The sequence below is a fragment of the Manacus candei genome, unplaced genomic scaffold (assembly GCF_025592945.1).
Source record: "Manacus candei isolate 608988 ecotype Guabito, Panama unplaced genomic scaffold, ASM2559294v1 h1tg000335l, whole genome shotgun sequence".
Classification (NCBI taxonomy): Eukaryota; Metazoa; Chordata; class Aves; order Passeriformes; family Pipridae; genus Manacus; species Manacus candei.
The window spans coordinates 1-25,843 of NW_026138383.1; the positions used below are offsets into that span (position 1 = coordinate 1).

At 67.7% G+C, this 25,843-nt stretch overlaps 1 protein-coding gene across 1 annotated transcript in view; it reads left to right on the plus strand.

Moving 5' to 3' along the window:
- Positions 1 to 3: 3 nt before the first annotated feature.
- The window catches only part of LOC127465192 (ryanodine receptor 1-like), a gene marked incomplete at both ends in the record, with an annotated part of 39,804 nt that continues 13,964 nt past the window's right edge, over positions 4 to 25,843 (plus strand). Inside the window, 51 exon segments of the mRNA XM_051775699.1 lie at positions 4 to 279; positions 719 to 847; positions 1,470 to 1,630; positions 2,474 to 2,519; positions 2,521 to 2,640; positions 3,050 to 3,136; positions 3,620 to 3,846; positions 4,402 to 4,483; positions 4,485 to 4,745; positions 4,747 to 4,818; positions 4,820 to 4,978; positions 4,980 to 5,118; positions 5,212 to 5,447; positions 5,917 to 6,117; positions 6,648 to 6,686; positions 6,689 to 6,761; positions 7,300 to 7,383; positions 8,159 to 8,340; positions 8,342 to 8,433; positions 8,826 to 8,940; positions 9,023 to 9,156; positions 9,521 to 9,614; positions 9,718 to 9,853; positions 10,608 to 10,788; positions 11,183 to 11,294; positions 11,383 to 11,503; positions 12,213 to 12,382; positions 13,373 to 13,468; positions 13,470 to 13,594; positions 14,222 to 14,312; positions 14,399 to 14,539; positions 15,486 to 15,649; positions 15,903 to 15,981; positions 16,085 to 16,174; positions 16,593 to 16,733; positions 16,989 to 17,066; positions 17,550 to 17,625; positions 17,967 to 18,090; positions 18,859 to 18,974; positions 19,572 to 19,639; positions 20,256 to 20,377; positions 20,783 to 20,832; positions 21,065 to 21,125; positions 21,597 to 21,832; positions 22,240 to 22,321; positions 22,564 to 22,694; positions 23,152 to 23,466; positions 24,038 to 24,278; positions 24,551 to 24,638; positions 24,726 to 24,818; positions 25,775 to 25,789. Coding sequence (XP_051631659.1) covers positions 4 to 279; positions 719 to 847; positions 1,470 to 1,630; positions 2,474 to 2,519; positions 2,521 to 2,640; positions 3,050 to 3,136; positions 3,620 to 3,846; positions 4,402 to 4,483; positions 4,485 to 4,745; positions 4,747 to 4,818; positions 4,820 to 4,978; positions 4,980 to 5,118; positions 5,212 to 5,447; positions 5,917 to 6,117; positions 6,648 to 6,686; positions 6,689 to 6,761; positions 7,300 to 7,383; positions 8,159 to 8,340; positions 8,342 to 8,433; positions 8,826 to 8,940; positions 9,023 to 9,156; positions 9,521 to 9,614; positions 9,718 to 9,853; positions 10,608 to 10,788; positions 11,183 to 11,294; positions 11,383 to 11,503; positions 12,213 to 12,382; positions 13,373 to 13,468; positions 13,470 to 13,594; positions 14,222 to 14,312; positions 14,399 to 14,539; positions 15,486 to 15,649; positions 15,903 to 15,981; positions 16,085 to 16,174; positions 16,593 to 16,733; positions 16,989 to 17,066; positions 17,550 to 17,625; positions 17,967 to 18,090; positions 18,859 to 18,974; positions 19,572 to 19,639; positions 20,256 to 20,377; positions 20,783 to 20,832; positions 21,065 to 21,125; positions 21,597 to 21,832; positions 22,240 to 22,321; positions 22,564 to 22,694; positions 23,152 to 23,466; positions 24,038 to 24,278; positions 24,551 to 24,638; positions 24,726 to 24,818; positions 25,775 to 25,789 — 6,552 coding nt within the window.

The window sequence follows — 25,843 nt, forward strand, 5'->3', positions numbered from 1 at the left end:
ACCTTCCGCTGCACCCCCGGGGCCACCCCCCTGCCCCAGGCGCCCCCCCCGGAGCCCCCCGAGGAGGCCACCGCGGACCCCCTGTCCGAGTTCGAGCGGCTGCGGCGCTCGGCGGGGCCCCGCAGCAACGAGGGGGACGAGGGGGGGGACAAGGGGGCCGGGGGGGCCGCGGGGAACCCCCCCGGGGCCGGGGCGGGGGCAGGGGGGGCCCCCCGAGAGCAGCCCCGGGGGGAGAACGAGAAGGACGCGACCACCGAGAAGGGCAAGGCCAGGAGGGGGGTGAGTGAGGGGGGGGGCTGGGGGGCCCAAAAACGGGGGGGCACCTGGGCCTGGGGGGGGGCTCTGATCCCAGAGGGGCCCAAAAATGGGGGGGCACCTGGGCCTGGGGGGGGCTCTGATCCCAGAGGGGCCCAAAAATGGGGTGACCCCCATCCCTGGGGTCTCGGGGGGATTACCGGGGGATCCCCAATCCCCAAATGTCCCTGAAATGGGGTGACCCCTGGGGTCTCAGGATTTACCAGGGGGTCACCAGGGGGTTACCAGGGGGTCCCCAATCCCCAAATGTCCCCCAAATGGGGTGACCCCCATCCCTGGGGGGGGTCCCCAATCCCCAAATGTCCCCAGAATTATGTGACCCCCATCCCTGGGGGGGGGTCCCCACAAAGGGGGTGACCCCAAGGACCCCCAGCAGGGGTGACCCCCCCCGGTGCCCCCCCAGGTTCCTGTTCAAGGGCCGGAAGGCGCCGTTCGCGCCCCCCCCCCGCGCCCCCCCCCCGTGCCCCGGCTGGAGGAGGAGGTGGTCCCTGACGAGCGGGACGACCCCGAGGTCATCATGAACACCACCACGGTATGGGGGCACCCCTGAGACCCCCCCTGCACCCCAAAACACCCCCCTGTGCCATGAGACCCCCTCCTGCACCCCAAAACACCACCCCTGCACCCCGAGACCCTTCCTGAGCCCTGAGACCCCCCCTGCACCCCAAAACACACCCCTGTGCCATGAGACCCCCTCCTACACCCCGAGACCCCCCCTGCACCCCAAGATCATCCCCTGCACCCTGAGACCCCCCTGATATCCTTGTGATGTCCTCTGACTCCCCTCTGCCCCTGTACCCCCAAACCCCTGTACCCACATCCCAGTGCCCCCTGTGACCCCCCCAGACCCCCTGACCCCCCTTTTCCCCCCCAGTACTACTCCTCGGTGCAGCTGTTTGTGGGGCAGTGCCTGGATGGGCTGGGTGACCCCAAACCCCCCCAAACCCCTGTACCCACATCCCTGTGCCCCCCCAGACCCCCTGACCCCCCTTTTCCCCCCAGTACTACTGCTCGGTGCGGCTGTTTGCGGGGCAGGAGCTGGGCAGTGCCTGGGTGGGCTGGGTGACCCCAAACCCCTGTACCCACATCCCTGTGCCCCCTGTGACCCCCCCCTGACCCCCCCTGACCCCCTGACCCCCCCTTTTTCCCCCCAGTACTACTACTCGGTGCGGCTGTTTGCGGGGCAGGAGCCGGGCAGTGCCTGGGTGGGCTGGGTGACCCCCCACTTCCACCAGCACGACCCCGAGTTCGAGCTGTCGCGGGTCCGCAGCGTCACCGTCACCATGGGCGACGACAGGGGCAACGTGCACGACAGGTACCCCCACCTGGGACCCCCGGCACGGGGAGGGACCCCCACGGAAAGGGGGACCCCCAGACGGGAGCCTGGAACGGGAACCTGAAGGGGGAACCCGAAAAAGGGGGACCCCCGGAGAGGGGACGGCCCCGAAACGGGGCACTGGGAATGGGGGCCTGGAATGGGGTCACCTGAAACGGGACCCCCGGGGAGGGGACACCAGAATGGGGAACCAAAATGGGAGCCTGAAATGGGACCCTGAGACGGGATCCCCCAAAAGGGGACCCCAAAATGGGAGCCTGAAATGGGACCCCGAGAGAGGATCCCCAAAAGGGGACCCCAAAATGGGAGCCTAAAATGGGACCCTGAACCAGGACCCCAAAATGGGAGCCTGAAATGGGACCCTGAGACAGGATCCCCCAGAAGGGAACCCTCCCCAAAATGGGACTGCAAAATGGGAGTCTGAAATGGGACCCTGAACCGGGACCCCAAAATGGGAGCCTGAAATGGGACCCCAAAATGAGACCCTGAAACAGGGCCCTGAAAGGGGTTCCCTCAAAACGGGACCTCCTTGAAATGGGACCCTCAAAATGGGACCCCTAAACAGGACTCCCCCCAAAACAGGATCCTGAAATGGGACCCCCCCAAAATGGGACCCTGAAAGGGCACCCTGAAACTGGACCCCCTCAAAATGTAACCCCAAACTGGGACCCCTGAAACAGGACCCCGAAACAGGGCCCTGAAATGGGACTCCCCGACGTGGGACCCCAAATCGGGCCCCCCCCCACACTGGGGGAGGTTCCAGGGTGTTGGGGTCCCTCGGGGGGGGGTCAGCGGGGGTCTCAGCCCCCCTTTCCCCCCCAGCATCAAACGCAGCAACTGCTACATGGTGTGGGGGGGGGAGTTCGCGGCCCCCCCAGCAGCAGGCGAGGGTCTCCCACTCCGACCTGGTCATCGGCTGCCTGGTGGACCTGGCCACGGGGCTCATGACCTTCACGGCCAACGGCAAGGAGATCAACACCTTCTTCCAGGTCAGCCGGACCCCCTGACCCCTGGGGGGGCCCTGGGGGGGTCCCTGCCCCTCCCCGGGGTCTGAGCCCCTCCCCGGGGGTCCCTGCCCCTCCCTGGGGGGGTCCCCGCCCCTCCCTGGGGTCTGAGCCCCTCCCTGGGGGGGTCCCCGCCCCTCCCCGGGGTCTAAGCCCCTCCCCGAGGGTCCCTGCCCCTCCCCGGGGGTCTGAGCCCCTCCCCGGGGGTCCCCGCCCCTCCCCGGGGTCTAAGCCCCTCCCCGAGGGTCCCTGCCCCTCCCTGGGGGGGTCCCCGCCCCTCCCTGGGGTCTGAGCCCCTCCCCGGGGGGGGTCCCCGCCCCTCCCCGGGGTCTAAGCCCCTCCCCGAGGGTCCCCGCCCCTCCCTGGGGTCTGAGCCCGCGCTGTGCCCGCCCAGGTGGAGCCCAACACGAAGCTGTTCCCGGCCGTGTTCGTGCTGCCCACCACCCAGAACGTGCTCCAGTTCGAGCTGGGCAAGCTCAAGGTCAGGGGGGACCCCCCGCCCCTCATCTGGGGGGGGCACGGGGGGTGGGAGGGGGACTGGGGGGGACTGGGGGGCACTGGGGAGCTGGTGGAGGGTCTGTATGGGGGGCTTGGGGGTCCCCAGAGGGATCTTGGGGTCTGCAGGAGGGACCAAGGAGGACCTGGAGCCCTGGGGGTGTCGGGGGTCTGCGGGGGGTTGTTTGGGGTCTGTGGGGGTCAGTGGGGTGACCCACCAGCCACGTGGCCCCATGGGGGTGCTGGGGGGTCTCTGGGGGGGTTGTTTGGGGTCTCTGGGGATCCCGGTGGTCAGTGGGGTGACCCACAAGCCACGTGGCCCCGTGGGGGTGTCGGGGGTCTCTGGGGGGTTGTTTGGGGTCCGTGGGGGTCAGTGGGGTGACCCACAAGCCACGTTGGCCCCATGGAGGTGCCGGGGGTCTCCGGGAGGCCCCCAGGCCCCCCCTCACCCCCGTGCCGTGCCCCCCAGAACATCATGCCCATCTCGGCCGCCATGTTCAGCAGCGAGAGGCAGAACCCGTCCCCCCAGTGCCCCCCCCGGCTGGTGATCCAGCACCTGACCCCCGTCACCTGGAGCCGGATGCCCACCGAGTACCTGGGCGTGGAGACCGCCCGGCTGGGCGAGCGCCAGGGCTGGGCCGTCGAGTGCTCCGAGCCCCTGCAGATGATGGCCCTGCACATCCCCGAGGAGGACAGGTCTGGCACCCAGGGACCCCCGGGGACCCCCAGGGACACACAGGGGAGCCCCAGGGACCCACAGTGACCCACAGGGACCCACAGGGACCCCCAGCACTGAGGGGGCCTCCTGCCCTGGGTACTGAGGGGGTTTCCCCACAGCAGACCTGGGGTCCCTTCCCCAAGAGACTTAGGGGTCCCACCCCGGGGGTCCCACCCTGGGGGTCCCATCCCGGGGGTCCCATCCCAGGGGTCCCACCCCAGGGCTCTGATCCCCCTTTTCCCTCTCTGAGGTGCATCGACATCCTGGAGCTGTGGGAGCGGGAGAAGCTGCTGCAGTTCCGGTCCCTGGGGTCCCACCCCAGCGGTCCCCTCCCATCCCAGGGGTCCCACCCCAGTGGTCCCACCCCAGTGATCCCACCCCAGGGGTCCCACCCCAGGGTCTCAGGTGCATCGACATCCTGGAGCTGTGGGAGTGGGAGGAGCTGCTGCAGTTCTGATCCCTGGGGTCCCATCCCATTGGTCCCATCCCACCCCAGGGGTCTCACCCCCTTTTCCCTGTCCTGTCCCCCCCAGGTGCATCGACATCCTGGAGCTGTGGGAGTGGGAGGAGCTGCTGCAGTTCCAGTGCCACACCCTGCGCCTGTACTGCGCCGTTGTGCGCGCTGGGCAACAACCGCGTGGCGCACGCGCTCTGCAGCCACGTGGACCAGGCCCAGCTGCTCTTCGCCATCGAGAGCCCGGAGCTGCCGGGGCCGCTGCGGGCCGGCTACTACGACCTGCTGCTGGCCATGCACCTGGAGGCCGCGCAGCGCGCCCGCGCCTCCATGAGCGCCGAGTTCATCGTGCCCATCACCGACGCCACGCGCGCCATCGCCCTCTTCCCGGGGGGGGACCGGGTGCCGGGGCCCCCGGGCGTGGGGCCCCAGCGCCTGCCTGCGGCCCCAGCCCCACTTCTCGGAGCCCTGCTTCGTGCGGGCGGGGCGGCGCCGGGCCGGCCCCGCTGAGCCCGGCCGTGCCCCTGGCCGAGCTGGGCGCCAAGGCCATGCGCATGCTGGCCGAGGCCGTGGCCGGGGGCGGCCCCCACGCCCGGGACCCCGTCGGGGGCAGCGTCGAGTTCCAGCTCGTGCCCGTCCTCAAGCTGGTGTCCGCCCCTGCTGGCCGTGGGCGCCCTGGGGGATGAGGACGTCAGGAGGCTCCTGGCCATGATCGACCCCCGCGTGTTCGGGGACAGGGCGCGGGGAGGGGAGCAGGAGGAGGAGGAGGAGGAGGAGAAGGGGGAGGAGGAGGAGGGCAGGAGGAAGGCCATCGAGGCCGGAGAGGCGGAGGAGGAGGAGGAGGGAGAGAGGAGGAGGAAGGCTATTGAGGCTGGAGAGCTGGAGGAAGGGGAGGAGGAGGAGGAGGAGGAGGAGGAGGAGGAAGAGGAGAGGAGGAGGAAGGCCATCGAGGCTGGAGAGCTGGAGGAGGAGGAGGACGAGGAGAGGAGGAGGAAGGCCATCGAGGCCGGGGAGCTGCAGGAGAAGGAGGAAGAGGAGAAGGAGGAGAAGGAGGAGGAGGAGGAGGAGGAAGGGCTGGAGGAGGGGCTGCTGCAGATGAAGCTACCGGAGTCGGTCAAGCTGCAGGTGAGGAGGGGGCTGGGGGGCACGGGAGTGGGGGTCCCTGTCCCCTCCCTGGGGTCCCTGTCACCTCCCTGGGGTCCCTGTGCCTTCCCTGGGGGTCCCTGTCCCCTCCCTGGGGGTCCCTGTCCCCTCCCTTGCAGTGCCTTCTCCATGTCCCCACCCCTGTGTCCCCTCTCAGGGTCCCTGGTTCCATCTCCAGCCCCCAGGGCCATCCTGGGGGTCCCCCATCCCCATCGCATCCCCCATGTCCCCAATGTCTCCAATGTCCCCCCTGTGTCCCCCTGTGTCCCCCTGTCCCCAGATGTGCCACCTGCTGCAGCACCTGTGCGAGCGGGAGCTGCAGCACCGTGTCCCCAATGTCCCTGATGTCCCCCCTGTCCCCTGTCCCCAGATGTGCCACCTGCTGCAGCACCTGTGCGAGCGGGAGCTGCAGCCCCATGTCCCCAATGTCCCCTGTGTCCCCTGTCCCCAGATGTGCCACCTGCTGCAGCACCTGTGCGAGCGGGAGCTGCAGCACCGCGTCGAGGCCATCGTGGCGTTCTCGGAGCGCCACGTGGAGCGGCTGCAGCGGGACCAGCGGCGCCGCTACGGGGTCCTCATGAGGGCCCTCACCATGTCGGCCGCCGAGACCGCCCGCAGGACCAGGGAGTTCAGGTCACCCCCCCAGGAGCAGGTGGGGACACGGGGGGGACACGGCTGGGGGTGGGCACACGAGGGGATGGTCATGGGGACACCCCTGGGACACTCATGGGGACACCCCTGGGACACGACTGGGGGTGGGCACATGAGGGGATGGTCATGGGGACACGACTGGGGGTGGACACATGAGGGGATGGTCATGGGGACATGGCTGGGACACTCATGGGGACACCAGGGGACACGGCTGGGGGTGGGGCACACGAGGGGATGGTCATGGGGACACTGCTGGGACACCCCTGGGACACCACAGGGACACCCCTGGGGTCACTCATCCATGGGAACACCTCGGGGACACCCCTGGGACTGACATCTGTGGGAACACGCTGGGGACACCCCTGGGGTCACTCGTCCATGGGAACAGCCTGGGGACACTCCCAGGGACACCCGTCAGTGGGGACACACCTGGGGAGGACCTGGGGACACGTGGGGGACACGTGGGGTGGTCGCACTGACCTTGTGTGCCCCCCCATGTCCCCCTGTGCCCCCTGTGCCCCCCTGTCCCAGATCAACATGCTGCTGCAGTACAAGGGGGGGTGCCGAGGGCGAGGAGTGTCCCGTGCCCGGGGGACATCCGGGACGAGCTGATGGACTTCCACAGCGACCTGCTGGCCCACTGCGGTGAGGGGGGCTCGGGGACACCCCCTGGGGCTTGGGGGACACCCCCTGGGGCACGGGGACACCCCCTGGGGCTTGGGGGACACCCCTCCTGGGGTTTGGGGACACCCCCCTGGGGCTCGGGGACACCCCCTGGGGCACAGGGACACCCCCTGGGGCTCGAGGACACCCCACTGCGGGTGAGGGGGGCTTGGGGACACCCCCTGGGGCCCGGGGACACCCCCTGGGGCAGAGGGACCCCCCCAGGGGAACTGGGATCTTCCCAAGGGAAGTGGGGCCCCCACCCTGGTGCCGTGGGGACCCCCCTGGGGGGGGAACTGGGAACCCTCCTGGGGGTACTGGGATCCTCCCCAGGGCAGGGAGACCCCCAGGCAGGGACCCTGGGGACCCTCGGGCCCCTCCTTTGGGGGACACGGGGCCCCCCGTGACCCCCTGTGACCTCCCTGTGACCCCCCTGTGACCCCCCCGTGCCCCCCAGGCGTCGAGATGGAGGAGGAGGAGGAGGAGGAGGAGGAGGAGACGTCGCTGCGGGCAGCGGGCTGATGGGGCTGGTGCAGAAGGTCGTGGGGGTCCGGAGCCCCCCCCAAAGAGGAGGAGCCCCCCCCCGAGGAGCCCCCGGTGCCCAGTAAGGGGGGACGGGGGGGCGGGGGGAGGGGGACCCCCGGGACTGTCCCCAGGCCACGGCCAGGGTGGCCCCAGGGGTGTTGGCCAGGGTGTCCCCGAGACTGTGGCTGAATTGTCCCCGTGGCCAGCACGGCCCCAAAGTGCCACCCGGGATGGCCCCAAAGTGCCACCCGGGATGGCCCCCACCTGTCCCGGGCACCCTGAGGGAGTGATGTCCTCGAGCGTGGGGACACACGAGTCCCACCCGTCCCCATTGGCCTTGTTTGTCCCTGATGTCCCACCTGTCCCCGATGTCCCTGTGTCCCTGCTGTCCCTGCTGTCCCCACTGTCCCCGTTTGTGTCCCCAATGTCCCTGTGTCCCCTGCTGTCCCTGCTGTCCCTGCTGTCCCTGTTTGTGTCCCCAATGTCCCCATCTCTGTCCCCAGGCACCCTGCAGGAGCTGATTTCCCAGACGGTGCACTGGGCGCAGGAGTCCCTGCTGTCCCCAATGTCCCCATTTCTGTCCCCAATGTCCCCATTTCTGTCCCCAATGTCCCTGTCTCTGTCCCCAATGTCCCCATTTTCTGTCCCCAGTGTCCCTGTCTCTGTCCCCAATGTCCCCATCTCTGTCCCCAGGCACCCTGCAGGAGCTGATCTCGCAGACCATGGTGCACTGGGATCAGGAGTCCCAATGTCCCCATTTCTGTCCCCAATGTCCCTGTTTGTGTCCCCAATGTCCCCATTTCTGTCCCCAATGTCCCTGTTTGTGTCCCCAATGTCCCCATCTCTGTCCCCAGGCACCCTTCAGGAGCTGATCTCCCAGACCATGGTGCACTGGGCGCAGGAGTCGTTCATCCAGAGCCCGGCCCTGGTCCGGGCCATGTTCAGCCTCCTGCACCGGCAGTACGACGCGCTGGGCGAGCTGGGCCGGGCGCTGCCCAAGGCCTACGCCATCAGTGCCACCTCGGTGCCCGACACCACGGCCCCTGCTCGAGTGCCTGGGGCAGATCCGCTCCCTGCTCATCGTCCAGATGGGCCCCGAGGAGGAGAACCTCCTGATCCAGAGCATCGGGTACGGGGCTGGGGGACCCTGGCACCCTGAACGGGACCCTGGGACCCCAAAGAGTACCCTGGGACCCCAAACAGCACCTTGGGAGCCCAGACAGCATCCTGGGACCCCAAACAGCACCCTGGGACCCCTGAGTGGGACCCTGGAACCCCAAAGAGTACTCTGGGACCCCAAACAGCACCTTGGGACCCCTGAACAGTGCCCTGGACCCCAGAGAGCACCCTGGGACCCCAAATAGCACCTTGGGACCCTGAATAGCACCCTGAGACCCCCCCTCAGACACCCCCGTCCCCATCCATCACCCCCATAACCCCCTCCCAGCACCCCATAAACCCCTCCCAGCACCCCAAATGCCCCCCCTGAGCCCCCCGGTGACCCCCCCTGTGCCCCCCCAGGAACATCATGAGCAACAAGGTGTTCTACCAGCACCCCAACCTGATGCGGGCGCTGGGGATGCACGAGACGGTGATGCAGGTCATGGTCAGCGTGCTGGGCGGTGGCGAGTCCAAGGTGAGCCCCTCCTGCCCCCTGGGTGCCCCTCGGGCCCCCCTGAGCCCCCCCTGACCCCCCCTGACCCCCCTTGCCCCCCCAGGAGATCCGGTTCCCCAAGATGGTGACCAACTGCTGCCGCTTCCTCTGCTACTTCTGCCGCATCAGCCGCCAGAACCAGCGCTCCATGTTCGACCACCTGGGCTACCTGCTGGAGAACAGCGGCATCGGGCTGGGTGAGCCCCCCCCCGGGACCCCCAAACCCTCCCCGGGACCCCCCCGTGTCCCCACCTGCCACCCCTGTCCCCTCCCAGCCACCCCCTGTCCCCTCCCAGCCACCCCCACCTGGGCTACCTGCTGGGTGAGACACCCCCCCTCCCGACCCCCCCAGCACCCTCTAAACCCCCCCGGACCCCCAAAACCCCCCGAGGACACCCTCTGCCCCCCCTCAGCCCCACAGTGTCCCCTCCCCATCACCTCCCCCCCTCCTGCCCCCTTGGGTGTCCCGTGTGACACCTTGAGCCGGGGGGGTCCCCGCACCCCCAGGGTGTCACCTGGGGGGGTCCCACAGCCCCCCCTGACCCCCCCTGCCCCCCCAGGCATGCAGGGGCTCGACCCCCCTGGACGTGGCGGCCGCTTCTGTCATCGACAACAACGAGCTGGCGCTGGCGCTCAAGGAGCAGGACCTGGAGAAGGTGGGACCCCCCCTGTCCCCCTCTGTGTCCCCCCGTGTCCCCCCCCATGTCCCCCCGTGTCCCCCCGTGTCCCGGGGTGTCACAGCCCCCCCCCTGTGCCCAGGTGGTGACGTACCTGGCGAGCTGTGGGCTGCAGAGCTGCCCGATGCTGCTGGCCAAGGGCTACCCCGACATCGGCTGGAACCCCTGCGGGGGCGAGCGCTACCTCGACTTCCTGCGCTTCGCCGTCTTCGTCAACGGTCAGGGACCCCCCGGCACCCCCAGAGTGTCCCCCCCGGCCCCATGGGACCCCCCCGGCACCCCCAGCGTGTCCCCTGACCCTGTGGGACCCCCCGACACCCCCAGAGTGTCCCCCCCGGCCCCATGGGACCCCCCGGCACCCCCAACGTGTCCTCCTGACCCCATGGGACCCCCCGACACCCCCAGTGTGTCCCCCTCAGCTTCGTGTCCCCTCCTGGGGACACCCCGCCACCCCCAGCATGTCCCCCCGGCCCTGTGTCCCCTCCTGGGGGACCCCCCAGCACCCCCAGCGTGTCCCCCTGGACCCATGGGACCCCCAACACCCCCAGCATGTCCCCCCCAGCCCCGTGTCCCCTCCTGGGGGACCCCCTGGCACCCCCAGCATGTCCCCCCCCAGCCCCATGTCCCCTCCTGGGGATCCCCCCTGATCCTGGGGGTGCCCCCAGGGGAGAGCAGAACCCAACGCAGGGGTGTGGCTGCTGATCCCGGGGGTCCCTGTGACCCCATGCAGGGGGTTCTGGGGGTCTTTGCGGCTTCCCTGGTTTTGGGGTCCCCGTTTTGTGGGTTTTGGGGTGACTCTTGGGGTCCCCGTCCCGCAGGGGAGAGCGTGGAGGAGAACGCCAACGTGGTGGTGCGGCTGCTGATCCAGGGGGTCACTGTGACCCCGGGGGTCCCTGTGCTGGGGGGTCGCTGGGGGTCTGTATTTTTGGGGTCCCCGATTTTGGGGTGACTCCTGGGGTCCCCGTCCCGCAGGGGAGAGCGTGGAGGAGAACGCCAACGTGGTGGTGCGGCTGCTGATCCGGCGGCCCGAGTGCTTCGGGCCGGCGCTGCGGGGCGAGGGCGGCAGCGGGCTCCTGGCTGCCATCCAGGACGCCCTGAGCATCGCCCAGGACCCCGCCCGGGACGGGCCCAGCAGCAGGAGGGAGAGGAGACCGTGAGGAATGGGAGGGGAATGGGATTGGGGGTGGGATTGGGGATGGGGAACCCTGCCAGGGATTGGGGATGGGGTAAGGATGAAGATGGGAGTGATGAGAGCATGAAGGATAGGATGGAGATGGGATGGGGGTGATGAGGACTGGGAAAGGACTGGGAGCAGGGATAAGGATGAGGAAGGGTGCGGGGTGAGATGGAGATGAGGTTTGGGAGCGAGGATGAAGGTGGGGTGGGGATGAAGGCGGGGGCTGTGGTGACAAGGACTGGGAACGGGGGTGAGGATGAGGATGAAGATGGAAGGGGGATGGCAGTGGGACGGGATGGGGGTGAAGAAGACAGGCTGGGGTGGGGCACCACTGGGTGGTCTCCCCCCCTGACCCCCCTGTCCCCCCCAGCTTCGGCCCCGAGGAGCCCCACGAGGAGAACCGGGTGCACCTCGGCCACGCCATCATGTCCTTCTACGCCGCCCTCATCGACCTGCTGGGCCGCTGCGCCCCCGAGATGCACGTACGGACCGGGACGGGGGGGCTGGGGGGGCCCGGGGGGGCCACAGGGCTCGGGGTGACCCCCCCGTGTCCCTGCTTGTCCCCCCCAGCTGATCCAGGCGGGGAAAGGGGAGGCCCTGCGGATCCGGGCCATCCTGCGCTCGCTCGTCCCGCTCGAGGACCTGGTGGGGATCATCAGCCTCCCCCTGCAGATCCCGGCCCTGGGAAAAGGTGGGAGGGGGGCTGGAAATGGGGAGGGGGTCCCCAGAATGAGGGGGGGTCATTGGGGCTGGGGGGGGAACTGGGGGGACCCTAAAATGGGGGGGGTCACAGCACTGGAACCTGGTGGGGATCATCAGCCTCCCCCTGCAGATCCCGGCCCTGGGAAAAGGTGGGAGGGGGGCTGGAAATGGGGAGGGGGGTCCCCAAAATGAGGGGGGGTCATTGTGGTTGGGGGGGAACTGGGGGGACCCTAAAATGGGGGGGTCACGGCACTGGAACCTGGTGGGGATCATCAGCCTCCCCCTGCAGATCCCAGCCCTGGGAAAAGGTGTGAGGGGGGGGCTGGAAATGGGGAGGGAGGGGGTCCCCACATTGGGGAGGGTGGTCCCCAAAATGAGGGGGGGTCATTGGGGTTGGGGGGGAACTGGGGGGACCCTAAAATGGGGGGGGTCACAGCACTGGAACCTGGTGGGGATCATCAGCCTCCCCCTGAGGGGCGCTGGGAAAAGCTGGGGGGACCCCAAAAAAGGGGGGGGGGGGGGCATGTCCCCAAAATGGGGAGGGGATCACTGGGACTGGGGGGACCCCAAAATGGGGGGGGGAGGGGCATGGGGGTGATACCCAAAAATGGGAGGGCAGTGGGTGGGGGACACACAGACAGGATTTTGGGGAGGGGCACGTGAGGGGGTCCCCCTGAATTTTGGGGTCCTCCCCGCAGACGGGAACGTGGTGGAGCCCCGCATGGCCGCCAGCTTCGTCCCCGAGCACAAGGCGCCCATGGTGCTGTTCCTGGACCGTGTGTACGGGGTGCAGAGCCAGGAGTTCCTGCTCCACGTCCTGGAAGTGGGGTTCCTGCCCGACATGCGCGCCGCCGCCTCCCTCGACACGGTGAGGGGCACCCCAAAAACCCCCTGTGCCTCCCTGGACATGGTGAGGGGCACCCCAAAAACCCCCTGTGCCTCCCTGGACATGGTGAGGGGCACCCCAAAAACCCCCTGTGCCTCCCTGGACATGGTGAGGGGCACCCCAAAAACCCCCTGTGCCTCCCTCGACACGGTGAGGGACTCCCCAAAAACCCCTTGTGCCTCCCTCGACATGGTGAGGGGCACCCCAAAAACCCCTGTGCCTCCCTGGACATGGTGAGGGGCACCCCAAAAACCCCTTGTGCCTCCCTCGACACGGTGAGGGACTCCCCAAAAATTCCTTGTGCCTCCCTCGACATGGTGAGGGGCACCCCAAAACCCCTTGTGCCTCCCTCGACACGGTGAGGGACTCCCCAAAACTCCTTGGACATGGTGAGGGGCACCTCAAAACATTTCCCACCCTTTCCCCCTCACATTTCTCCCTCACATTTCCCGCCCTTTTCCCCTCACATTTCCCGCTCTTTCCCCTCACGTTTCCCACCATTTTCCCCTCACATTTCCCACCCTTTTCCCTTCACATTTCCCACCATTTTCCCCTCACATTTCCCGCCCTTTCCCCCTCACGTTTCCCTCCATTTTCCCCTCACATTTCCCACCTTTTTCCCCTCACATTTCCCCCCCTTTCCCCCTCACATTTCCCACCATTTTCCCCTCACATTTCCCGCCCTTTCCCCCTCACGTTTCCCTCCATTTTCCCCTCACATTTCCCTCCATTTTCCCCTCACATTTCCCACCATTTCCCCCTCACATTTCCCACCATTTCCCCCTCACATTTCCCGCCCTTTACCTCTCACATTTCCCACCCTTTCCCCTCACATTTCCCTCCATTTTCCCCTCACGTTTCCCTCCATTTTCCCCTCACATTTCCCACCTTTTTCCCCTCACATTTCCCGCCATTTTCCCCTCACGTTTCCCACCCTTTTCCCCTCACCTTTCCCCGTTTCTGGCCCCTCAGGCGACGTTCAGCACGACGGAGATGGCTCTGGCGCTGAACCGGTACCTGTGCCTGGCGGTGCTGCCGCTCATCACCAAGTGCGCGCCGCTGTTCGCGGGGCACGGAGCACCGCGCCATCATGGTGGACTCCATGCTGCACACCATCTACCGCCTGTCCCGCGGCCGCGCCCTCACCAAGGCCCAGCGCGACGCCATCGAGGAGTGTCTCATGGCGCTCTGCAGGTGGGACCCCCCCTGCCCGACCCCGAACCCCCTCCCGCAGCCCCCCAGACCCCCGCAGACACCCCCAGACCCCTGCAGACACCCTCAGACCCCTGCAGCCACCCCCAGACCCCCGCAGCCACCCCCAGACCCCCACAACCACCCCCAGACCCCCACAGCCACCTCCAGACCCCCGCAGCCACCCCCAGACCCCCACAGCCACCCCCAGACCCCCGCAGACACCCCCAGACCCCCACAACCACCCCCAGACCCCTGCAGACACCCCCAGACCCCCGCAGCCCCCCAGACCCCCACAACCACCCCCAGACCCCCACAGCCACCCTCAGACCCCCACAGACACCCCCAGACCCCCGCAGCCCCCCAGACCCCCACAACCACCCCCAGACCCCCGCAGACACCCCCAGATCCCCACAGCCACCCCCAGACCCCCACAGCCACCTCCAGACCCCCGCAGCCACCCCCAGACCCCACACAACCCCTATGTCACCTCCCCAAGGCCCATCGAGCGTCTCGTGGGTCTCTGCGGGTGAACCCCAAAACCCCCAGACCCCCCTGCTCCGTCTGTACCCCCCAGGCCCCCTCTGCACCCCCCAATTGCCCCCCTGACCCCCCTTTTGTCCCCCCCAGGTACATCCGCCCCTCGATGCTGCAGCACCTCCTGCGCCGCCTCGTCTTCGACGTCCCCATCCTCAACGAGTTCGCCAAGATGCCCCTCAAGGTGAGCCCCCGGGGGGGTCCCTGTGCTCCCCCCTGCCCCCTGACCGATCCCCCGATCCCCCCTGACCCCCCGTGTCCCCCCCAAAGCTGCTGACGAACCACTACGAGCGGTGCTGGAGGTACTACTGCCTGCCCAACGGGTGGCCCAACATGGGCGTCAGCTCCGAGGAGGAGCTGCACCTCACCAGGAAGCTCTTCTGGGGCATCTTCGACTCCCTGGCGCACAAGGTGGGCTCCGGGGGGGTGGGACACACCTGGGGGGGCGGGGGGACACCTGGGGGACACACCTGGGGGGACACAGGGATGGGGGTGATGGGCACGTGGGGGACACGGGGAGGGGGGTGATGGGGACACAGGGACAACGGGGACAGTGGGGAACGCCCACACCCCAGGTGTCCCCACGTGGCTGCGGTGGCTCGGGGGGTCCCGGTGGGCTCGGGGTCACTGTGTCACCCCCAATGTCCCCCCTGTCCCCTCAGAAGTTCGAGGCCGAGCTGTACAAGCTGGCCATGCCGTGTCTCTGGGGTGACTCAGGGTCACTGTGTTTGTCCCTCTGTCCCCTCAGAAGTTCGAGGCCGAGCTGTACAAGCTGACCATGCCGTGTCTCTGGGGTGGCTCAGGGGGTCCTGGTGGGCTCGGGGTCACTGTGTTTGTCCCTCTGTCCCCTCAGAAGTTGGAGGCCGAGCTGTACAAGCTGGCCATGCCGTGCCTCTGGGGTGGCTCAGGGTCACTGTGTCACCCCCCCTGTCCCCACTGTCCCCTCAGAAGTTCGAGGCCGAGCTGTACAAGCTGGCCATGCCGTGTCCCTGGTGTGCTCAGGGTCACTGTGTTTGTCCCTCTGTCCCCTCAGAAGTTGGAGGCCGAGCTGTACAAGCTGACCATGCCGTGTCTCTGGGGTGGCTCAGGGGGTCCTGGTGGGCTCAGGGTCACTGTGTTTGTCCCTCTGTCCCCTCAGAAGTTGGAGGCCGAGCTGTACAAGCTGACCATGCCGTGTCTCTGGGGTGGCTCAGGGGGTCCTGGTGGGCTCGGGGTCACTGTGTTTGTCCCTGTGTCCCCCCTGTCCCCTCAGAAGTTGGAGGCCGAGCTGTACAAGCTGACCATGCCGTGTCCCTGGGGTGGCTCAGGGGGTCCCGGTGGGCTCAGGGTCACTGTGTTTGTCCCTCTGTCCCCTCAGAAGTTCGAGGCCGAGCTGTACAAGCTGACCATGCCGTGCCTCTGTGCCATCGCCGGTGCCCTCCCGCCCGACTACGTGGACGCCAGTTACTCCTCCCGCACCGAGAAAAAGGCCTCGGTGGACGCCGAGGGCAACTTCGACCCCAAACCCGTCGAGACCCTCAAGTAGGGGCCGCACAGACCGTCCTCGCCCTCACGGAGGCTCCCGACCTCTCCCAGACCCCCCAACCCCATCCACCCTCATCCCCACGGAGACCCCCAACCCCTGTGACCCCCCCGGTGTCCCCCAACCCCCCCTGACCCCTGTGACACCCCCGTGTCTCCCCCAACCCCCCCTTGACCCCTGTGACACCCCCGTGTCCCCCCTGACCCCTGTGACCCCCCCGTGTCCCCCCTGACCCCCCGATGTCCCCCCCAGCGTCATCATCCCCGAGAAGCTCGACGGCTTCATCAACAAGTACGCCGAGTACACGCACGAGAAGTGGGCCTTCGACAAGGTGGGGACCCCCCGGGACCCCTCGACCCCCTGTGACACCCCCAGGGCCCCCCCGGGGTCCCCCCAGCCCCTCTGAGCCCCCCCAACTCCGTGTCTCCCCCCAGATCCAGAACAACTGGACTTTTGGGGAGACGGTGGATGAAGAGGCCAAAACCCACCCGATGCTGAGGCCCTACAAGACCTTCTCTGAAAAGGTACCCAGGGGACCCCCTGGGGCACCCCCAGATCCAGGGGGCACCCCCAGACCCACCAGGACACCCCCAAACTCATCCAGACCCCCAAACCATCCGTCCCCCTCCGGTGCATCATCACTGACCATCCTCGGCCTTCAGACCCCCCAAAACCATCCAAACCCCCCAAAACCCTCCAACTCCCCCAGACCATCCCTCCTGCTCCTCATGAGCCTCCCCTGAGCCCCCCTGATTTTGGGGGACCCCCCCTGACCTTCCCCAGGACAAGAAAATCCACCAATGGCCGTCGTCATCCTCACCCACCCCCCGGCATCCTCCTGACCCCCCTGGGGACCCCCAACCCCGACCCTGCTCCTCCCCACGGACCCCCCCGAGCCCCCCCGATTTTGGGGGCCCCCCCTGACCCCCGTGACCCCCCCAGGACAAGGAGATCTACCGGTGGCCCATCAAGGAGTCCCTGAAGGCCATGCTGGCCTGGGAGTGGACGGTGGAGAAGGCCCGGGAGGGGGAGGACGAGAGGACAGAGAAGAAGAAAACCCGGAAAATCTCCCAGAGCGCCCAGGTGGGACCCCCAAAAACACCTGGGGGGCGTGGGGGAACCCCAAAATCACCTGGGGGGTGGGGGCACCCCAAAATCACCCCCGGGTGTGGGGGGGCCATGGGGTGGGGAAAGGACACCCCAAATACCTGGGGGTCCACGGGGGGCTCATGGGGCACCCCAAACCTCCCCTGTGGGTCCACGGGGGTCGCTGGGGTGGGGAGGGGTCCCCCCAAAATCCTGGGGTCCCCCCTGACCCCACATTTTCCCCCCCCCCAGGCCACGTACGACCCCTCGCACGGGTACAGCCCCCAGCCCATGGACCTGACGGGGGTGACGCTGTCCCGGGAGCTCCAGGTGAGGACCCCCAATGTCACCCCAGACCCCCCAGTGTCCCCTGGGACCCCCAATGTCCCCCTGTGTCCCCTGGGACCCCCCATTGCCCCCCTGTGTCCCCCTGGGGGTGACGCTGTCCCGGGAGCTCCAGGTGAGGACCCCCCAACATCACCCCAGACCCCCCGATGTCCCCCCTGTCCCCTCATGTCCCCTTGTACCCCCAGTGTCCCCCTGTGTCCCCTGGGACCCCCCAATGTCCCCCTGTGTCCTCTGGGACCCCCAATGTCCCCCCTGTCCCCTCATGTCCCCTGGGACCCCCAGTGTCCCCCGTGTCCCCCCCAGACCCCTCCATTCCCCCGTGTCCTCCCACAGCCCTGCACGGGGGTCTCCCCCTGTGTCCCCCCGTGTCCCCTGGGGTCTCCCTCAGGGGTCACCCCCCAGAGGCACCCCCAGGCCCCCCCAGAAGCTCCCCCAGACCCCCACGAGCCCCCCCTGCCCCCCCAGGCCATGGCAGAGCAGTTGGCCGAGAACTATCACAACACGTGGGGCCGCAAGAAGAAGCTGGAGCTGGAGGCCAAGGGTGAGACCCCCCCCAGACCCCAAATCCGGGGGACCCCGGGGACCCCCCAGGGCCCCCCCACCCCCAGGGGAACCAGGGGTGAGACCCCCAAACCCCAAATCTGGGGGAGATCCTATAAGCCCCCCAGGGGGAGCTGAAGGCCAAGAGTGAGACCCCCCGGACCCCCAAATCTGGGGGGTCCAGGGGGGCTCAGGGGATTAATTTGGGGTGCAGGTGGGGGTGGTCCCTGCAAGACACACTGGGGGCCAGGGAGAAGGGGTGGGGGCACCCCTGGGTGCTGGGGGGGGCTCGGGGGGGCTCCGGGGTTATTCTGGGGGCTCGGGTGCTAATTTGGGGTGCAGGGGGGGGGTCGCACCCCCTCCTGGTCCCCTACGACACCCTGACGGCCAAGGAGAAGGCCCGGGACCGGGAGAAGGCCCAGGAGCTGCTCAAGTTCCTGCAGCTCCACGGATACGCCGTGACCCGGTGAGGGGGCACCCCAAAAACACCCCTGGGGACCCAAAAACACCCCTGGGGACACCAAAAACACCCCCGGGGACACCCAACACCCTCGGGGACCCCAAAAACACCCCTGAGGGAGCCCAAACACCCCCAGGGATCCCAAACACCCCCAGGGAACCCAAAAACACCTACAGGGAACCCAAAAACACCCCCGGGACCCCAAAAACACCCCCTGGGGAGCCAGAGACCCTCAGGGACCCCAAAAACACCCCCAGGGACCCCAAACACCCTCAGGGACCCCAAAACCCCTTTGGGAGGGGACCTGGAATCCCAAAGGAAACCTGGAATATGGGGGGAGTCAGGGATTGGGGGGATGCCCAGGGATGGGGGGTGGGGTGCTCAGGGATGGGGGGGCTCAGTGGTTGGGGGGGACCCCAAAATTCAGGGGGACCCCAGAATCCACTGGGGAACCCCAAAACCCAAGGAGGGACCCCAAAACCCTCGGGGAGGGACCCCAAATTCAGGGGGAACCAGGGGCTGGGGGGGACTCGGGGATCGAGGGACAACCAAAATCCAGGTGGGGACCCCAAAATCTGGGAAGACCCCAAGATTTGGGGGGGACTCAGGACTTGAGGGGGGGGCACAGGGAGCCTGGGGGGTCTCGGGGCAGGGAGGGGGTTGGGGGGAGCAGGGGGGGATTTGGGGGCCTAGGGGTGGTTTGGGGGAACAGGGGGGGATTTGGGGGAGCAGCAGGGGGGGTTGTTGAGTTTTGGGGTCCCCCCCTGTTTTTAGGGGGCTCAAGGACATGGAACTGGACACGTCGTCCATCGAGAAACGCTTCGCCTTCGGGTTCCTGCAGCAGCTGCTGCGCTGGATGGACATTGCCCAGGAGTTCATCGCCCACCTGGGTGAGACCCCCGAGCCTGGGGGACCCCCAAAGCCCCCGGGGGACCCCTCAGACCCCTCAGACCCCCCCAAACCCTTGGGATCCCCCCAGACCCCTCAGACCCCCCCAGACCCTTGGGATTCCCCCCAAACCCTCTGTGACCCCCCAGCCCTCAGTGGGACATCGCCCAGGAGTTCATCGCCCACCTGGGTGAGACCCCCGAGCCTGGGGGACCCCCAAAGCCCCCGGGGGACCCCTCAGACCCCCCCAAACCCTTGGGATTCCCCCCAAACCCTCTGTGACCCCCCCAAACCCTTGGGATCCCCCCCTGACCCCTCAGACCCCCCCAGACCCTTGGGATCCCCCCAGACCCCTCAGACGCCCCCAAACCCTTGGGATCCCCCCCTGACCCCTCAGACCCCCCCAAACCCTTGGGATCCCCCCAGACCCCTCAGACGCCCCCAAACCCTTGGGATCCCCCCCTGACCCCTCAGACCCCCCCAGACCCTTGGGATCCCCCCCTGACCCCTCAGACCCCCCCAGACCCTTGGGATCCCCCCTGACCCCTCAGACCCCCCAGACCCTTGGGATCCCCCCTGACCCCCCGTTGCCCCCCCAGAGGCCGTGGTGAGCAGCGGGAGGGTGGAGAAATCCCCCCACGAGCAGGAGATCAAGTTCTTCGCCAAGGTCGGGGGGACCCCAAAAGGGGGGAGGACCCCAAAGGGGGGGGGAACCTCAAAATGGGGAGAGGACCCCAAAATGGGGGGGAAATCCAAGCTGGGGGCAGGCGGGGCAGGGTCATCTCTGGGCAGATTTTGGGGTCCCCTATGGGGTTTTGGGGTCCCCGTGGGTGTTTGTAGGGGGTCCCGTGGGATATTTGAGGTCCCTGTGGGGTGTGTGGTGTTTGGGATCCCCTAAAGGCTTTTTGGGGCCTCTGTGAGGTATTTGGGATTCCTGTGGGCTTTTGAGATGTCTGTGGGGTATTTGGTGTGTCTGTGGGCTATTTGGGGTCTCCATGAGATATTTGGGATCTCTGGGTTATTTGGGGTGTCTGTGGGATATTTGGGGTTTCTCTGGGTTATTTGGGGTGTCTGTGGGATATTTGGGGTTTCTCTGGGTTATTTGAGGTGTCTATGGGATATTTGGGATCTCTGGGTTATTTGGGGTGTCTGTGGGACATTTGGGCTCCCATGGGCCATTCGGGGTCCCCTGTGGGATTTTTGGGTTCTCTCTGGGTTATTTGGTTCCCTGTGGGGTTTTGGGGTCCCGCTGACCCCCCCCTGCCCTCCTGACCCCCCCCCAGATCCTGCTGCCCCTCATCAACCAGTACTTCCACAACCACTGCCTGTACTTCCTGTCCACCCCGGCCCAGGTGCTGGGCAGCGGCGGCCATGCCTCCAACAAGGAGAAGGAGATGATCACCAGGTGAGACCCCCAGACCCCAAAAACCCCAGTTATGGGACCCCCAGACCCTAAACACCCCGGTTATGGGACCCCCCAGACCCCAAACACCCCGGTTATGGGACCCCCAGACCCTAAACACCCCGGTTATGGGACCCCCAGACCCCAAAAACCCCAGTTATGGGACCCCCAGACCCCAAACACCCCGGTTATGGGACCCCCAGACCCCAAACACCCCGGTTATGGGGCCCTCAGACTCCCCATTATTGGGCCCCCAGACCCCCAAACCCCCCGTTATGGGGTGCCCAGACCCCCAATCCCAGGCACCCCCCTGTGCCCCCCCATCTAGGGAGAATCAGGGACCCCCCCGTCCCCTCCTGGGGGGCTTTGGGGACCCCTCTGACCCCCCCACCCCGTGTCCCCCCCCAGCCTCTTCTGCAAACTGGCCGCGCTGGTCCGGCACCGCGTCTCGCTCTTCGGTAACGGGGCACTGGGGGGCACTGGGGGGCACTGGGAGGACATTGGGGGGCACTGGGAGGACACTGGGGGGGCACTGGAGGGGTGTGGGGATGGCTGGGGGGGCACTGGGGACACTGGGAGGACACTGGGGGGGCACTGGGGACACTGGGGGGGCACTGGGGACACTGGGGGGGTGCTGGGTAGGGTGGGACACCGCCGGTGTCCCCCCCCAATGTCCCCGTGTCCCCCCAGGCACGGACGCCCCGGCCGTGGTGAACTGTCTGCTCATCCTGGCCCGCTCCCTGGACGCCAGGTGGGGACACTGCCTGTGTCCCCGTGTCCGTGTGTCCATGTGGCCGTGTGTCCCCGTGTCCCTGTGGCCGTGTGTCCCTGTGTCCCTGTGTCACTATCAATGTCCCCAATGTCCCCGCTGCCCCCAGGACGGTGATGAAGTCTGGCCCCGAGATCGTCAAGGCCGGGCTGTGCTCCCTGTGTCCCTGTGTCAGTGTCCCTGTGTCCCTGTGTCCCTGTCAATGTCCCCAATGTCCCCAATGTCCCCGCTGCCCCCAGGACGGTGATGAAGTCCGGCCCCGAGATCGTCAAGGCCGGGCTGTGCTCCCTGTGTCCCTGTGTCAGTGTCCATGTTCCTGTGTCCCTGTGTCCCTGTGTCAGTGTGTCACTGTATCCCTGTGCTCCCTGTGTCCCTGTGTCAGTGTCCATGTCCCTGTGTCCCTGTGTCCCTGTCCATGTCCCTGTGTCACTGTGTCACTGTCCCTGTCCCCAGGACGGTGATGAAGTCCGGCCCCGAGATCGTCAAGGCCGGGCTCCGCTCGTTCTTCGAGTCGGCGGCCGAGGACATGGAGAAGTTGGGGGAGCAGCTGCGCCTGGGCCGCGGGACCCCCACGCGGGCGCCCACCAAGGGCGTGGCCCAGGTCACCTACACCTCGGTGGCCCTGCTGCCCGTCCTCACTGCCCTCTTCGAGCACCTGGCACAGCACCAGTTCGGGGACGACGTCATCCGTGAGACACCGGGGACACGGGGACATGGGGGGGACAGGGGGGACATGGGGGGACATCAGGGAGATGGGGACATGGGGGACATGGGGGGGACACAAGGGGGACATGGGGGGGACAGGGGGACAGGGGGGGACACAAGGGGGACATGGGGCACATGGGGACACAGAGATACCAGGGGGACAGGGGGGACATGGGGACACCGGGGGGACAGGGGGGACATGGGGGGACACAGGGACACCAAGGGGACGGGGTGGGACACGGAGGGACAGGGGGGGCACAGGGACAGGGGGGACATGGGAGGACACCAGGGGGACACAGGGGGGACATGGGGACATGGGGGTACAATGGAGGGGACACGCTGGGGACACGGGGACAGGCTGGGGACACGGGTGACCCCCCTGTCCCCGCAGTGGACGACGTGCAGGTGTCCTGTTACCGCATCCTGTGCAGCATCTACAGCCTGGGCACCGCCCGCGGGCCTCACGTCGACAGGTGGGGACCCCGATGTCCTGGCAGTGACCCCCACACAGTGGCCAGCCCTTGGGAAGTGCCTGGCCCGCCTGGCCACCACCATGGGGTGACAGGGAGTGACCCCAGTGTCCCCTCAATGTCCCCCCCCACACAGTGGCCAGCCCTGGGGGAGTGCCTGGCCCGCCTGGCCGCTGCCATGGGGTGACATGGGGAGCCATGGGGAGCTATGGGGTGACCCCAATGTCCCCTGTGTCCCCCCCCAGACAGAGGCCGGCCCTGGGGGAGTGCCTGGCCCGCCTGGCCGCCGCCATGCCCGTCGCCTTCCTGGAGCCGCAGCTCAACCACCTGAACCCCTGCTCCGTGTACAGCACCAAGAGCGCCCGCGAGCGCGCACGTGGGTGTCACCTGGGTCATCTTTGGGTCACCTGGGTCATCTTTGGGTCACCTGGGTCACCCCCCGGGTCACCTGGGTCATCCCTGGGTCACCTCTGGGTCACCTGGGTCATCCCACATCACCTGCGTCACCTCTGGGTCACCTGGGTCATCCCTGGGTCATCTGTGTCACTGCTGTGTCACCCCCCAATGTCACCCCTGTCCCCCCTGCATCCCCCTGTGAGCGTTCCCGTGGGTGCCACCCCCGGGTCACCCTCCCTGTCACCTGTGCCACCCCTGTGTCACCTTCACCACCCTTCCCTTTGGGTGCCCCCCATGCCATGGGATGTCCCCCCACACTGTGGGTGACCCCTGACCCCTGTCCCCCCCAGTCCTGGGTCTCCCTGGCCGGGTGGAGGAGCTGTGCCCCCACTGACCCATTGCCCCCCCTGACCCATTGCACCCCCTGTCCCCCCCAGTCCTGGGTCTCCCTGACCGGGTGGAGGAGCTGTGCCCGGACCTGCCGGACCTGGAGCGGCTGATGGGGGACATCGGGGGCCTGGCGGACTCCGGCGCGCGCTACACGGAGATGCCACACGTGATCGAGGTGACGCTGCCCATGCTGTGCCACTACCTGCCCCGCTGGTGGGAGCGCGGCCCCGACGCCGCCCCGCAGGGCCCCTGGGCCACGGCGGTCACCGGGCACCACCTCAACGCCCTGCTGGGCCACATCCTGCGCATCGTCGTCAACAACCTGGGCATCGACGAGGCCTCCTGGATGAAGAGGCTGGCGGGTCAGGGGGGCACGGGGGGCGGCACTCAGGGGGCCCAGAACAGTGCTGGTGGCCCGGGGTGGTCCTGAAGGGGATGGTGGTGGCCATGGGTGGTCACAAAGGGGATGGTGGTTGCCGTGGGTGGGTCCTGAAGGGGATGGTGGTGACCTGGGTGGTCCCAAAGGGGATGGTGGTGGCCCTGGGTGGGTCCTGAAGGGGATGGTGGTGGCCGTGGGTGGTCACAAAGGTGGCCCCGGGTGGTCCTGAAGGGGATGGAGGTGACCCTGGGCCATCCCAGGATGGTGCTGGTGGCCCTGAGTGGTCCCGAAGGGGATGGAGGTGGCCCTGGGTGGGTCCTGCAGGGGATGGAGGTGTCCCTGGGTGTCCCAAAGGGGATGGAGGTGGCCCTGGGTGGGTCCTGCAGGGGATGGAGGTGTCCCTGGGTGTCCCAAAGGGGATGGAGGTGTCCCTGGGTGGTGTCAAAGGGGATGGAGGTGGCCCTGGGCAGTCCCAGGATGCTGCTGGTGGCCCTGGGTGGTCCTGCCGGGGCTGGAGTGCCCGTGGGTGCCCTGAGGGTCCCGTTGCCCCGCAGTGTTCGCCCAGCCCATCGTGAGCAAGGCGCGGCCGGAGCTGCTGCGCTCGCACTTCATCCCCACGCTGGGCCGGCTGCGCAAGCGCGCGGGGAAGGTGGTGGCCGAGGAGGAGCAGCTGCGGCTCGAGGGCAAGGCCGAGGGCGAGGACGCCGAGCTGCTCATCAGGGACGAGTTCTCCGTGCTCTGCAGGGACCTGTACGCCCTCTACCCCCTGCTCATCCGCTACGTGGACAACAGCAGGTATGGGGGGCGTGGGGGGACATGGGGGGATGTGAGGGGACATGGGGGGACATGGGGGGACATGGGGGACATGGGGGGACACATGGGGACCTGTACGCCCTGTACCCCCTGCTCATCCGCTATGTGGACAACAGCAGGTATGGGGGGCGTGGGGGGACATGGGGGGACATGGGGGACGTGGGGGGGGACATGGGGGGGACATGGGGGCCATGGGGGGCCATGGGGGGCCCTGTGACCCACAGAGGTGCCCCCCGGTGTCCCCGCTGCCCCAGGGCCAAGTGGCTGACGGAGCCCAACGAGGACGCCGAGGAGCTGTTCCGCATGGTGGGCGAGGTCTTCATCTACTGGTCCAAGTCCCACGTGAGTGGGGGGCTCTGGGGGGCTCGAGGGGGGCCTGGGGGCCTTTGTGGGGGGTCCCCTCACCCCTCTGTGTGTCCCCCCCGGCAGAACTTCAAGCGTGAGGAGCAGAACTTTGTGGTGCAGAACGAGATCAACAACATGAGCTTCCTGACGGCCGACAGCAAGAGCAAGATGGCCAAGGTGGGACCCCCCCACTGCACCCCAGAGACCCCAAAATGAGCCCCCAGAGCCCCCAAACTGTGCCCCCAGACTGTGCCCCCAGAGCCCCCAAACTGAGCCCCCAGAGACCCCACACTGCACCCCCAGAGCCCCCAGACTCGGCCCCTCCCCCTGCCCATGGGACCCCCACCCCTCTGCTCTCCATCCCACCCAACCCCCAAACCCACCTGGGACCCCTAAACCCACCCAGGACCCCCAAACCCCACCCAACCCCAGATATTTCCATCTCACCCAACCGTCCTGTGACCCCTGAAACCATCCCCAAACCCATCCTGGGACCTCAGATCCCACCCAGGACCCGCAAACCCAACCCTGGTACCCCAAATCCCACCCAGGACCCCCAACCCATCCCCAAACCCACCCTGGGACCCCAAATCCCACCCAGGACCCCCAAACCATCCCAAAACCCAACCCTGGGACCCCAAAAACCCACCCAACGACCCCCAGACCATCCAATCCCAGGTGTCCCCATCCCACCCAACCCTCCTGGGACCCCTAAACCCACCCGAGACCTCAAACCCCACCCAAACCCTTGGTCTCCATCCCTCCCAACCCCCCGTTCCCCCCAGTCCCCCCCAAATCCCCATCTCCTCCCCTCCTGACCCCCCAGACCCCATTCCTGCCCCCCCAAACCTCATTCCTGCCCCCCGACCCCATTCTTGCCCCCCTGACCCCATTCCTGCCCCCTCAACCTCATTCCTGCCCCCCTGACCCTTTTCCTGCCCCCCAAATCCCCATCTCCTCCCCTCCTGCCCCCCTGAGACCCCATTCCTGCCCCTCAAACCTCATTCCTGCCCCCCTGACCCCATTCCTGCCCCCCAACCCCCTCATCTCCTCCCTCCTGCCCCCCACCCCCCCCCTGGGGGTCCCTAACGGTGTCTCTTCTCTCCCCCCTCGGCTCCGGGTGCTGTTCCCAGTCTGGAGACGGCCAGGTTAGCGGGGGAGGGGGCTGGGGGGGCCCCCAGGACCCCTCAGAGGGGTCACCA